At 42.5% G+C, this 14812-nt stretch overlaps 2 protein-coding genes across 5 annotated transcripts in view; one reads left to right on the forward strand and one right to left on the reverse strand.

The window, feature by feature from the left end:
* RBPMS (RNA binding protein, mRNA processing factor) overlaps nt 1-5308 on the forward strand; it is a 78780-nt gene extending 73472 nt beyond the window's left edge. Inside the window, 2 exon segments of the mRNA XM_081894797.1 lie at nt 1090-1196; nt 2955-5308. The gene's annotated coding sequence lies outside the window, so the exon portion shown is untranslated.
* Nucleotides 5309-8758: 3450 nt separating this feature from the next.
* GTF2E2 (general transcription factor IIE subunit 2) overlaps nt 8759-14812 on the reverse strand; it is a 30023-nt gene continuing 23969 nt past the window's right edge. For all 4 annotated transcript variants that reach the window (XM_081894751.1, XM_081894752.1, XM_081894753.1 and 1 more), the window contains 2 exons: nt 10498-10613; nt 8759-9285 (listed from right to left, as the gene is read on the reverse strand). In XM_081894751.1, coding sequence (XP_081750877.1) covers nt 9169-9285; nt 10498-10613 — 233 coding nt within the window. In that variant the 3' untranslated portion in view covers nt 8759-9168. The remainder of the gene's footprint in view (nt 9286-10497; nt 10614-14812) is intronic.

Consider the following 14812-nt stretch of genomic DNA (forward strand, 5'->3'; position numbering starts at 1 on the left):
GTTGTTATTGTGTCATTTGCAAAAGTGGGGCTTTTCAAGCTAGAAAAAAATTGAACACTGCTGAGGTTGTCATAGAAAAGAAAAAAACAAGGGAGGGAAAAGAAGCAAAGGGACAAATGTGGTATTGCTAGTGTACAGTCAGCATTGTTTGAAAGTCATCAAGAGTAAAGGCTCAGTAGGTTTTCACCCTGAAATTATAATTCCTCATGCACAAATCACAGTGGATCCAGGGCAAACCGCTGCTTATATTCTTGGTGTCTAATTAGTTCGGCTACAGCTGTTGTGGTTTAGCAGATTTGTATGTTGCGGTTGTGCTGAGAACTCTCCAGTCTCCTGCACTATTATAAATGGATTTTCCTAGATAGAGGCAATTGTTTTCACTATTAAACACAGAAGCTAAGGTGTCCAATCTCTGTCGTTTGTCCAGTCAGTGTACTCACTGGGAAAGAAGGCCCTATGTATTTTATATAATTATATCTAAGGGCCTATGCAGTGCTGTTTTTCTAGAAAAAGAGGTGCTAGAACTCACTCATTCTCTTAGAATGGCAATGGTGCCCACCTGAGAGGTGCCAGAACTGAGCTCTGGTGAGTTCCCCCTGAAAAAAAAGCCCTGGCTATGTATTGTGTATTTTTCTTTATTGTAAATCGCTTGGAGAGCTTTGGGTGACAAGCAGCTATTAATTTTAATAAATAAATAAACAATCCTATAATGTACCAACTTTTTTCAATAAGGAGATATTCATATTAAGAATCTTTGTAGCCATTATGGGGAATAATACCAACTGTCCCACAGATGAATACAATGCTCAAGTTTTAAGATGATGATTGTGGCAGTATTTCTGGTAACGTAACTCTTTGTGTGTTGTGCGTCTTGTTGTTGTTTAGTCGTTTAGTCGTGTCTGACTCTTCGTGCCCCTATGGACCAGAGCACGCCAGGCCCTCCTGTCTTCCACTGCCTCCCGCAGTTGTGCATCTACTCTCTTGCAATTTGAAGACATGATTTCATTTCTCCTTTTAACATCTTTAGAGATGGTCCTTGTCATATTACCTATTTCATTCTAAAGAAGCATTAATGTTTCTGTTGTGCAGGTACCAGGTGTGTGATGGCGGCTACAATCTGTCTTGTGGGTATTAATGTGTTCTTCCTAAGTCGCTACTGGTATCTTACCTCCATCTTCAAATTTGCAGTGTGGTGGGTAAGTGAAGACCTGGTTGTGAAAATACGCTTTAATTTGATGGGCCAAACAGTTTAAGCAGTGCAGCCAAAAGCCTTAGACCCTCCATTTTCATCTTGGATCATCTTGACTTTGAGCCAAGAGACTCTGCTGAATAAATGCTGTTTATATGCATCTTCCCTGGCGTATAACCAAGCTGGCAGTGCTAGCTGGAAATAATCTTGCCCTGAAAAACCACCAGTTGGCTGCTGCTGGGTGATCAGTATATAGCAGGGATTCGCAACCTAAAGCCCATGGGCCACAAGCGGCCTATGGGAGTCGTTTAACTGTTCCATGGACCCCCGCTGCCCGCTCGGTCGGCTCTCACGCGCTGCACTAAACCAGCACAGAGCAGAGTGGGGACCGCCTTCTGCAACGCTGGCCAGCTTCCCACTGGCTGCAGGAAGCTCCTGCAGCCAATGGGAAGCTGCACACGCCTCCTCTGTGCCAGAAAGAACACCGGAAATAGCGTTTGCACATGCGTGCGTGCACACTCCGGCCCACCATAGCGCATAGCTGTCAACTTACAGATTTGAAAATAAGGGACCAGCAGCCTCGAAAATAAGGGATCAGCAGCCAAAATAAGGGATTTTCCAAGCACAGGTATGTTCAACTTCTGAGCCCCTCCGAGCCAAAGGTAGAAAGCCCAGCCAGCAGCCAAACGAAGCCTCAAGCGGTGGTTCCCACAGCGCAGCAACCCGGCAAAGGGGATGCAGCAAGGAAAACCACCGTCACCTCTCCGCTGAGCAAAGGCGAGTCCCCAGGCAACGCGGCCGATTTGATCGGCACAAGGCATGCAAGCTCCACCCCCCAGTCGTTCTTAGACTCCTTATTGGGTGAGCATCGCAGCCAAGCAACACAGTTGGGGCCTCCCTCCTCCCTGGGTGGCAGGGAGGGAGGGAGAGGAGCTGCTTCCTTTGAAACCTGGAATATTTAAGGGACATCATCAATAAGGGACAGCAGTGGGACACAGTGCTGGGATAAGGGACTTTCCCGCCAAATAAGGGATGGTTGACAGCTATGCCGTAGCGTCTGTGGGACCATGAACCGGCCCAAGCCACAAAAACTTTGCCGACCCGATATATAGCATAGCTTCAGAAGGCAAAGCTTTTGTTCATCCAAGAGCTCTGTTTGCATTTGGCCGCACTGAAGCTTTCTTTGAGATAGCAGCTTGCTAATTCAATTGGCTTGAGCTCAGCAGTAACACTTGGTGTTGCTTTTCCTTTTGGAATCGGGCAGAAGCATGCCTCTCTCACTGCCAAGGAGTGAGAAATGCATTCACAGGAAGAGGCACCTCCAGAGCCCATGCATATCGTGGTTGTTCTGACAGTGAAATCAGTGCGCAAATCCAAACAGAGGGTCTTACGACACAAGGAAGTTTAATAATTCCTGTACATAATTTAATCCACCCTCACATTCTTTCTATTCTGTTGTGCCCTGTGCTCACACATTATTCTTTGAGTGCTAAATGTTCTGTTCTGCTCTTGAGCAGAACTGTCAATTTCTCCACTAGCAGATTCCATAGAGGGGAGGGGTATCCTACTTGTCAGCACTGCATCTGTTTCAGCAAGGTGATCCCTATGTTCTTATTGAGTGGCCCTGTGCCTTGTGCCTGAAACCCCCTGGCCTAGAGGCCTAAGTGTCTATATATAAGTGAGCACCCACAGACTCTTCCACTTTCTCATCGTTCCAAGATTGTGATTGCCTTTTTCTAACTGATGCATCTTGCCTTTCTTACAGGCTTGAAAAAACCTCACACAAGGTTGGATTCCTTCAAGACTTTGCCACAGCCTCTATCACACATCTGCTCTTTTAGAAGTAAAGTAAAAATACTGAGTAATAATAATGTTTTCCTCTTCTATGCTGTATAAAATTGTAAGGAAGAGTGCGAATTCTAAAAAGCATGGCTGAACATCTGGTTTGAAAAAGTTATTTTCAAACAAAGCAACAAAGAGAACCAAGTATTTTTATACTAAGCATTTTAAGTAGAAAGATCTTACGCTGGGTTGGATCACTGATTACGTTCTTGACTTTTTGAATGCGTGTAATTGAAATTTCTCTTTCCCTGTCCTTTTAAGCTGCATGTTCAAGGCATGTTTTTAAATCTTGTTCAGATTTTTAAAAAGTGTATTGTTAAATTGTATAGACTCTTTGGCTATCCTGACGGGGAGCCTGAGAGGATGTGTGTTGAACATATGAAGTATTCCTGTGGTACGTGCTTCTCCCAGTTGTGCCAAATTATATCAAGCAAGACAATCAGATATGCAAATGTCTTTGTAACTTTGGGATATATTACCGTGTGCTGAGCAGTATACTGGCAGTTCTGACAGCTGGTTTATGCTGTATTTTATCTGTGGTCACATATTTTGATATAAAACTATAAGGGGGAGATGTGCTTTTTTTCTACGGCTTTCTACTGTGCACTAAGACCATTTTCATAATTATAACAGCTAGAAAAAGTGCAGTCATCACAATAAAATGACTGCAGCTACCTCTGCATACTGTATTCATTCAGACACATAGTTCCCAACATGCCGTTGTGTAACCAGTAGGATTCCTTGGTAAGACAGAAGGAAAAGCATCTAGTTGGGCTATGGGAACCAGTCTTGAATGGCAGAGCCACGGAGGAAATGTCTTCTGTAAAGTAGGTTCATAGCATTCCTAGTCTACTTGTTTTAAAAAGAAATAAGGGTACACTTGCATGCCTTTGCTCCATGTACAGGAAGGATTGGTTCTGCTAAGGCGGTGGTGGTTGTTAGCCGGTAATGCTGCTGTCTGTGAAGCTGACTGAAACATTGAGCAGTAAAGCTTCATTTCATTTCATGCCATTATCCCATATGCATGCAGAAAACCAAAGGCCTTCTCTGTCACTGGATCCGGATCTAAGGCTCTTCTTCTGTACAGATTTTCTAGGAAGTGCCAAACTTGGATACAACAGTTGACCTTCCACTGTCGCCACTAACATCCTCCATGTGTCTGCAAGGCTGCCAGGTTGTGTGAAACTCACATAAAAAGAGCCAACGCAGCGCCATTGTTCTATTAGTTTGATGTCTGCCCTCTGTCTATACACAGACATTTCTGGGATAGAGGAATTCAGCAGCCCCTGTGTACCTACTTTTGTGCCAAGATGAATGCCAGGATCCCTTGAGGTATTGGGAGAGAGCACCAGCTTGATTTTGCATGTGATCTTCTCTCTTACTGAACAACTACTTGGATTGCTTGTGCAGTAAACTGGGGCGTGGACACAATGGATTCGATTAGTCATCTGCCTTCTCAAGCTTGATTCATGCCACCATTTTCAGGTGTGATATGTGGGTTGAGTGAATGCAGCTTGTATGCTGTCCTCTGACCTGCTAATGAAGTTGGTTACATGATTTAGGCACCATTGGACAACCTGCCTGTAAATCAGTCAATCAGGATATCTGTCGATAGTGATGTAACAAAAACAGTTGCTTCACAAAAGGCAGAGAAGTAAAAAAAAAAATTAGAATTGACCTTGTCGTCAAAAGATGATTATGTGAACCAGTCCCTCTGAGTACCATGATGATGTGGAGAGAAGGCCAGGGCCCCTGGATCATTTATTGGTGTAGAAGACAAAACTTCCAACAGATGAGCTTCCTTCTTTCCTGAATGATATGCTCCACATGCCAGATTCTTGCTTCCTATCCCCCTTTGCAATCTAGTCATGATACAGCTATACGGTTACTTCCATAACAATACTGGTAGTTCTGACTAAACAAGGAAACTGTTTTAATATGGTTAAATCTTTCCAAATGGGCTTCCCCAAGTATTGTTAATTCTCCTGAGAACAAATGACTTCATTGTCTTAAAGAGAATGCAGTATTTTGCAGGGAATACAAGTGACAAATGTCAAGCAGTCAGAGGCTTTAAAATTGCAGGGGAACGGGGGTAGGTAAAAACCTATTCTTAAAACTAAATGGAAGACTTGAGAACAGAATTAAAATGTGACAGCGGGTGGCTGAATAACAGAATTGTGTCGGACTTTGTCAGCAAAAAACTTGATTTTTCCATATCTCCTCCTATTGGCAATAGCAGAAACCGAAGATGCTTCCAATTTATGGTTGTTGTTTTTTTTTAAAAAGTTGTTAAAGGTACTTTTCTATTGTAATTTTCTAAAAATAAAGAAACAATGATTATAACTTATGCCTAAATAACAGTGGCCTCTGTTACAGTGTCTCCTTATCTGATTACCTGTTTGAGGAAAACATTATTTCCAGCAAAAATGTCAGGACTGCATTGCATGTTAATAAATTGGTGAAATGTTCACCACAGACAAGGGGGAAGTGAGCATGGCTCATAGTACAGGGGAAAATGTGTAACTTACGGTAAATGGAAAATCCTATTGATAACTGGTGCTCATGGAAACAAATGGGTGCAGAATAGGCATCTAATAGATATGTGAAGCCACACAAAACCTGTTAAATAAACAGGAATCATCACAGGACAGTATCCTAATATCTGAAAACACCCTGTCAGGGCTCTATGAACCACCACTTTGGATGAAATGAGCTGCAATGCACACGTGCAATGCTTGAGTCTCCATTATTAATCCCCATGTACAATTACAGTGTTCTGTGCCATAAGATATCAAAACTGGCATCACAGTTGTCACCAGCACTTCATCTTAGCAAGTGATACTTGTCTGTTGTCATAAATTTCTCTCAATAAGCAGTTAAGTGCCTGTTTTATTTTTACTTCATATTTTACTTTTATACTTTTTTGTTGCATTTTTAAACTGAATAATGGCCTCGATAGTGGAGTTCTACATCCTGTGTCAGAGACAGTATGCCTCTTTGATACCAATTACTGGGAATTGCAGGTGGGGAGGGTGTTGTTGCACTCAGGCCCTGTTTACGGGTTTCCTATAGTCATCTGGCAACTGAGAACGGAATGCTAAACTCTTATTTCCTTGAATATATATGTATATATATGAAGTAGTAAGTTATCTCCCCTGTGCAGAAAAATCGCTCACCTCTACAATTTCCTTTCACCCCTTTTCATTCATGGTGGGCACCAGCATGATCTTATTAACTCAACACTCTCAACAGCTTTCTGCCTAAGTATCATTGTCAAACTACACTGCAGAATCATCAATAGGAATCAGTGCCTGAATCTCTCATGAACTAGTCTGATTTTACATCTCTCAACCGTGAGACTTAATGGAGGCCACATTTAGTTAGGTGGGTCACAAATACAGGAAGCCAGCCTAATGGAACTTGGAACACGTCTATAGTGGTGCTGTGCTGGCATAGCTGAAGTCAACCACCTCATCTCCCACCTCCCAACACACCTATTTCACTCCCTTGATGTGTTGCAGATGTTACATAGGCTCCCCTCCTAAAGCAGTTTAAGGGGCTGGGAGCTAGCTGAGGAATGAGCATTCCTTACACATACGCCACTTCCTTCTCTCAGGAGTGAATTTTCTCTTCCCATCTTAATACTAGTTACTGTTAATGAAACTTCCAATTTCTAGCTTCTGAAACCAAGAGGTAACCTGTTGTACCAGGCACTGCTAATAGTAGAAAGAAGAATTCTAACTTGACTGAAGGCATCCGTTGGTGAAAAACACCTATTTTTAATCAAGCCAAGGATATGCCTGCTGCTAGTCTCTAGGCAACAGCACACCAAGGAATCCGATCCAGCATATTAGCAGCTACCTCCGTGTGAGCCATGCAACTGTAAGTAATTGGATGTCACTGCCATCACTATCTCCATGGTTATCCCTAACCTCGAATCCCTTTCCATCAGCAGGCAGCAAGAGCTTGCCACTCCCCTGTGTCATACCACCATCTGCCTGCACTTATAGAAAGTGACAGGGAAAGCCAAATGGGCATTCTTTACACAATTTGTCTAAGCTCACTTGCCTTTTTCTCCTCCGTTCTCTAAAAGCCTGGAAGGATTGTGATGAATTATAGATCAAATGCATTACAAACTACTTCATGTCAGTTCTCTCAGGCAACCATGCAAAATCCTGCTGCTACTTCCTTTTTATTCTGTTTTCCCTTTCCCCCCTCTCCCCTTGCCTATAGTTATAAATATCAGGGGAGGAAATAAAATTACCCTTCTGTTACACCAATTTGTAGAGCAGCATCAAACAGATCAGTATTTGTATTGCCGACCCAATAAACTTCCAAAATTACACTCTCAATTTGTGATGCCCAAGCTTTTAAGGGTGGCTAGGGACAGACAGCAAGTTGAATCTATGATTGGTTGTAGACCTCTAGGCCCAGTTTTTAACATTCAAAGCTAAATGGATTGGGTCCTTTGTACCCCGAAGAATACGTGCCTGATACAAGACTCTCCTTTACCGCAAGTTCATTTGAAGAGGCATTACTGCAAGTGACAATTCCTTATCTAAGGTCAGAACTGGCAGTGGCACTATCCTCAATCTCAACTGTAAACACCATTGCAAGAACAGACAGGCTTTGCCTCACTGTCTTGCAGGTTTTCTAGATTGGGACCCACCCACTTTATTCATTTTAATTATGTAAATTAGGATGGAGGATTAAGCAAAATACTCTTACCTTCATTTATTTCTGTTTCCCACACAGCCGACAGGCAGAACAGGCAAGATGTTCCTGATCACTCCATAACTTCTGTAGGTCAGATGATTAGGTAGAGAAGAGACCAAGCTCTTCTGAGAAAGTCACACACAATATCCTAAGTCTTAAAATACTACGCTGAAATAATTCAGTTTTAAACTGCAAATAATACAGAGCTAAGGAACAGACTTTCATTAAATTAGTATATTGGTTGTCAAAACAGGAGGATGCCTGCTCTCTGAAGGGGGTTAAAGAGAAGGCAAGAATACCTGATTCCTCACCTTCCGTACACACAGTTTTTATTTGAGTCCTGAGGTGGATCAATGATTTTTTTTTTTTTAAAGAAAAAGAATGCCACCATGTCCCATTCTTTTTGCAGTACAGTTAAGATGGAAGGAGGAGGCTGGAGCCTGAGTCATGAAGCTCTCCAGGTGATTTTCGCCCAGTCAGTCTCTTAGCCTAACCTACCTCGCAGGGTTGTTATGTGGATATAATGAGGATAAGGAGAACCGTAATTAATCATCCTGAGCTCCTTGGAGGAATTGTAAGATATAAATGTAGGAAACAAATAAAAATATGTAAAAACCTATTAGCATGGATATACCAGGAAAAGCTCTAGACGAAATGATTTTGGGGATTGGTTTTGCCTGCCATATGAGATGCAGCTTTCCAACATAGGCTGAACTGTATAAATGACTCAGTCCAGTAAACTGCTTGCCCTCCATAATCTGAGTGGAGCTGCTGGCACAGGTGACCAATTGAAACTCTGTACTAAAAATTAATGGAGGTTTCCAGGGTCTTTGTGAAATAATAAATAAGGAGAAGGACCCATGAAAATATACGTTGTGAACATGGAGGACCATTTTAAATTGTATCCTAACACTTCCACCCCCACTCATTTTTATTTCCACAAGATAGAAAGCATCAGCTTTTATTGTAGTTCAGTTAACAGGCAAGGAAATATACCCCAAAAGAAATGCCTTGTCTTTCTAGTATTTTATTATAAACATGTTTCCTTGAGAGATAAAACAAACACTCCATTTTATCTCTAAGTCAACCCCGATGAATAAAAGAAAATACCCACAGAACCCCCAAAAAAATATTCAAAGACGACTTAAATGGTGAATACGAACCTTGGCACTACATGCTGAATATATTTAACTCCAATACCAGAGGTCTATTGACAGTGAACAGCTCTGATCCAAGTTCATATTAGCCAATAAGATAAATCTAGATGAACAGTTCATCCTTTATCTCAAGAGCTGGTTCTTCTCGGCTGCTGCAGGACTGGGAGGGGGTAGAACCACTTAACATTATACACAGGACACTCATCCCTCAGAGCTACTGAGCATCTGCATCAAAGCTCACAACTGTTCCTTCCAGAAGGTCCTCTACTTGCCCGGAACCACATCAGAGTAATCCTTCAAAACTCCAGCCAAATGGTCATTGTGAGTCTTGAACCTCCGTTTCTTCTGAGAAGCAGGCTTCTTTCTCCTTTGAATTGGAGCCTAAAGGGAAAAATAAGGAATAATCATAATCCTGTTAAAACATTTTCTGCAAACAGCCTTGCAGGATCAGACCAAAGGCCTATCTACCCCAGCATCCTCTCTTGCCAGCAGTGGCCAGATGGGGACCTCTAAGAAGCTCACATGGAGCAGGAACTGGCAAGCCACTCTAGTATCCCTGCCAAGAAAACTCCATGGAAGACAGGAGTGCCTGGCATGCTCTGGTCCATAGGGTCACGAAGAGTCGGACACGACTAAACGACTAAACAACAAGAAGCTCACAAACAGGGCATGACAGTAATACTTATCTCTGATGGATGCCCTCGCTCCTGATAACCAGAAACACAATATCACTGAACATGACAATTTATTTTTACCTATCATGGCTAATGGAAGTTGAAATATCAATTCTCCATGAATTTGATTGCCTGAGAAACACACCAACACTAAACCATGACTTAGTGCAGGAATGAGGAACTTCTGGACTGCAGACCAATCGTGGCCCTCCAGGCTACCCCCTATTTGGCCATGGAGGCCATTTTGGGGGAGTCACACCCACACCACCCCTGATGTCATACATCAGCTAGTGGGCGGGTGGGACCACACCTTCAAATTCCCCGCACTTCTTCAGACCTCCATGATTTGAAAGGAAAGTGCAAAGGGGAGGGGATGCATGAAGGTGTGCTAATGGGTGGTACAAGTGTGTGCTTTGCTCAAAGCTTTTGAACACACTCACTTCATTATTTCTCCTTTAAACCTCTATGTATGTACATGGTAACATAGTCATAATAAATGATTTTGAACAAAATGAGGACTGTACATGGATGAAAGAAATGCTACATTTTGACCCTGGTATAGTAAAATAAGGAATAACCTTTAAAAGTTCCCAGCACTAATCTTATAATCAAGCCTAACCCTAATGTCATGGCACCATGCAAAAAGAATGGATTTTACTGAGTCCATAAAGGGATCAAATTGCTGCAACCATTTGCCAGATCTCAGGCAAGCATACCTAATGGTAGGAGAAGGGCAAAGAGGCCTGGGGAGAAGAAGAGGAAGACAACTACCTCATTTATTAGTTGCAAGACAAATACTGATTGTTGTCCTGTAACCTGATTATTTTAAGGGTAACAAAGCATTAATTCTGTCCAGATTAAGTTCTCCTTAACTGACTCAACACTAGAGCGAAGCATAGAAAAGTGGCAATTTTCTTACTATTTTCTTTGGTCCAGCCTCCTGCATGGAAGAAATTCCCTGGCGTTTCAGATACTCTTCTATCTTCTCTTCATCCATGGAATCCACAGGAACACTCCTCCACAGTTTCTGAAATTCTAAAATGCCAAAATAAGAATACTTAATTAGACACGGCACTGGATAAACAAACAGGAAATGTTTCTCATTGCATTCACAATTCAAAAGTTGCAGAGTTTTAAGCAGTGGGAAAAACTGCTTTGCCAGACTGTCAATGACACGGCAGACAAACCATAAGGTTTTAAATTACAGTAGTGAATTGAAAGGTCAATGATGAACACTCTTGGAAGCTGGTTAAAGGGTCACTTCAGAACATCTGCTTTCAGAAAAGTCTCCCAACCTTTTCAGAATTTCTTTTTCCTTATAAGAAATGCATATGCACTTATGCTTAGTGAGTATCAGTTCAGTACATTCTAATGATTGGTACCATACATATTTTTTTAATGTACGTGGCCTTAAAACTAGACAGCTGCTGCACCAGCATCTCCTCCCACTGACTTCCCAGTAACTTCAAGTGAAAGATAAGTGATGTGAAGTCATTGCATTTGGTGCCTCCACATCTCCCACAATGAGGTGGAGTGGAGACAGAACGCATTGTTCTCATGTGTTTTCCTTCCGTAGGTACAGCTGGGGAGAGACGGGTTGGCAGCAGACACACGTTTCCTATAACAACTAGTTTGAGCCTAAAGGAAGTGATTAACAAATCAAAAGATACATCATGCTTCTATCCAAGTCTCAGTAGTGTTGTTTTTTTAACACACTTCTAAAACCAAAAAGCTATCTTGGCCTATGGGTCACAGAAAATGAAGAAGAGGCCCAAAGCTTCAAAGAGCAGCAATGGTCTGATAACCTGCATGCAACCTGCCTCCATATATCGTTTTAAGTGCTTTCCTGGAATGCCTTTATCAAGGCTGTGACTGGTACAATTCCACTTCCCTTCATTCCATGGTAATTAACTTCGATAGTGCCTGTCAACAGACCCAGTGCACAACCCATCAATAAAACCCTAAAACACGAGTCAGAAACCATTTCAGGTATTCCCACATATACCAAGCATTCATGTTTTTGATGTGTTGCTAACCAAGGAAATCCTCTGTGACTTTTCCTCATTTGGATTTAATATGAAAGTAATGGAACTAGTTGGAGATTAACAAACTGAGGCTTAATCGAGAAAAGGCAGCAAGACTCAGCAGTGTGGTGGTGGAGGGGAGGGTCTTCCGGGGCAATTACCCTGGGCGCATTGGTGGGTGCTGCTGACACTGCCCTCCTCGAGCAAGCCCTGCACCAGTGTCACTCTGGTGGCTGGTGTCACTTCAGTGGTGAGGGCAGGCCAGGTGCAGCAGGCTCCTTTGCCTTCCGTGCCCAGCCCCTGGTGAGGGCACACGTGTCTGACCCAGAGTACTGTTGCTTATGGTTTCTGTTGATCTTGGTTCAGCTGTACAACCTGTACTTGATGGGGCTACACTCCCCCTTAGTGATCAAGTTAGTAGCTAAGGGGAGCAGCCACAAGCTCAGCAGCTCTGCCTGGTGAATCAGCCAATCAGTATGTGAATGTTTGTGTAACTGAGGTGAACGCGAGACGTGAACGGAGTGTGCAAGTAGTTTACAGAGTGTATTGAACTGATAAGGAAAAGGTAGAAGAGAAAGTATTTGAAATGAATACATTTTCAAGTTTTTGCAGTTCTTCACTTGTTTTTTATTATTTTGATCAGCAATCTTGGGCTGAGAGGAGTGTGGTAGGATTTGCACACCCAAACAGTTTGTAAACACAAAGACGGGCATTATGTGGGATGAAATGGATGACCTCATGAGCTGGCATAATAAAAATGAAATTCAACGATGCACTGTATAAGGTCTCACAAGCTGCTAAGACAGTAAATGCAATTCTTGTGTTTGCTGAGACATTTGTAATATAGGAAGTGAAATACTGGTATTTTTGGCATTGAAAAAGAAACAGGGAACAAGCCTACCAGAATACAGAACTCTTACAACTCAGAAATACAGCACTGTTGAAAACACTTGAATAACTTTGCCTAAATAAAAGAAGCACTTCCATAAAACATATGAACTTGATCTGGGAGAGGACAGATCACAGATCATAACATGGAATAATGAATTAAAAACCTTTGGGACACTTCTGCAAAAATCTAACCTTCCTCCTGCAGCCGCCTAGCAATTCTGAGAATTCAAGCAAAATCTGTCCCAGATGCACTGAGTGCAACCATATCTTCTGCAAACAGAATACCTTCACATTTGAGAAAACTCAATTAGGTGTTTATACACATTAATATGTAATGCATTGAGCCTCAATCTTAACCCAATTAGACACAAGCAGAACAAAGAAATAGAAGCCCACCTAACACCTGCACAGTGGGAAAAAGTCCTATGTACAGTGGCATTAACCTATTCACCCATGACATTGGACTGAGATTAATCCAACAACAACAAAAAACACTTCTCCAGGCCCACTGGACACTGGCATGCCTTAAACGCAAGGGCATTACACCCATGGATGACTGCTGGAGAAGTAAGCAGCCCACCTAACCCACCAACTATGGAGCTACCCAATAATCAAACTCTTCTGGGAATGGAATTAATTTGGTCCTGGACAAATTCCTGATAATTGGAGGTACCAACATCCTAATCAGCTACATAAAAGGTAAAGGTAAAGGTACCCCTGCCCGTAAGGTCCAGTCTTGACAGACTCTGGGGTTGTGCGCCCATCTCACTTAAGAGGCATGGGGCCAGCGCTGTCCGGAGACACTTCCGGGTCACATGGCCAGCGTGACATCGCTGCTCTGGCGAGCCAGAGCCGCACACGGAAACGCCGTTTACCTTCCCGCTGGTAAGCGGTCCCTATTTATCTACTTGCACCCGGAGGTGCTTTCGAACTGCTAGGTTGGCAGGCGCTGGGACCGAGCAGCGGGAGCGCACCCCGCCGCAGGGATTCGAACCGCCGACCTTTCGATCGGCAAGTCCTAGGCACTGAGGCTTTAACCCACAGCGCCACCTGCGTCCCAATCAGCTACATACCTGGGGATTATTGAAAATACAGAAAAGATGGTTCCACTAAGTCACACAGGCAGCAAAATGCATAACCCTCCAACACTGAAAAGGCTGGATCACACCAAATATGGAAAACCAAATACAAGACCTCCTCTCCTACAGCTAGCTGCCTGTGAGAAAATGCTGCTCTATAAACTACATAAAAAGTCTAGTTTCCAAGAGAATTGGGAGCACAGCTTTGGAACCTTTCACAGAAAAATACTCACAACCTGAAGAAGTGGGAGCACAACATAGGGATGGAAACTTCTCTAACTGAACAACTGTTGATCTGGGACCCCAAACATCACTGACATTTATTGGCCCATATCCTTATCTGAAAATGTAAACCCGAACACCAAACAACTGAACATCAGAAATGAAAATGCTGTAACTGGAAAAGAACAAGAGCAGAGGGAGGAACGGAGGAGAACTGGGGGTAGAGGGGGCAGGGATAAGGGATCGTTCTGCTTTATTGTAGTAACATGAAAACCCTAGTAATAACAGAAATAATAAAAAAGGAATTGTGAGAAAGCCCTGCATTCCCTAAAAAAGCCAGGAAGATGCATGCAGATCTCTAGAGAAAAGTCCCAGCTGTTCAGAAAATGCTTATTAGCCCTGATTTTCTGATTCCCAGAACCATACGCCCTCCTATCTATAAGGAGAGAATAGCTCACTACAAAGCTATCATTCACATGTGGCATTATATCAAGCAAGCTCTAGTATTTAAGAATTGGGTATGCCAACTTGATATATATTTTGTAATGGTCTAAAACAGTGGTTCCCAGTTGGTGGTCCATGAACCCCAAGGGGTCTGCGTAACCCACCCAGCGGGTTCGCAACACCACTCACATAACAAAAACTACTATACAGATATAAATATTTTCAAAAGTAGGGGGGTTCATGGCTTGGCTTTTGAAAAACAGGGGGTCCACAGTACTGAGCTAATTGGGAACCACTGTTCTAAAATAAAGCTTGTAATATGTTATCCTATGATAGCCGTTGCTGACTATTCATATCTGAAAGAAAGAATTAAGTACAGTATCTTTTTAGCAGAGTTTAAGCTTTAAAAAATCAGATAAATGATAAAATCACAGGTCACAAAAACACACTGTTAATGTACCATGACAGATTCCAAAACAAAATTTATACACAATTATTTCCATAACAGAGCAAGCAAACTACAAATGTGAGATTATGCTGCCATCTACAGATCAAATTATGAAGACTCTAACCT

Source organism: Podarcis melisellensis, assembly GCF_964234715.1.
Source record: "Podarcis melisellensis genome assembly, chromosome: 17".
Lineage (NCBI taxonomy): Eukaryota > Metazoa > Chordata > Lepidosauria > Squamata > Lacertidae > Podarcis > Podarcis melisellensis.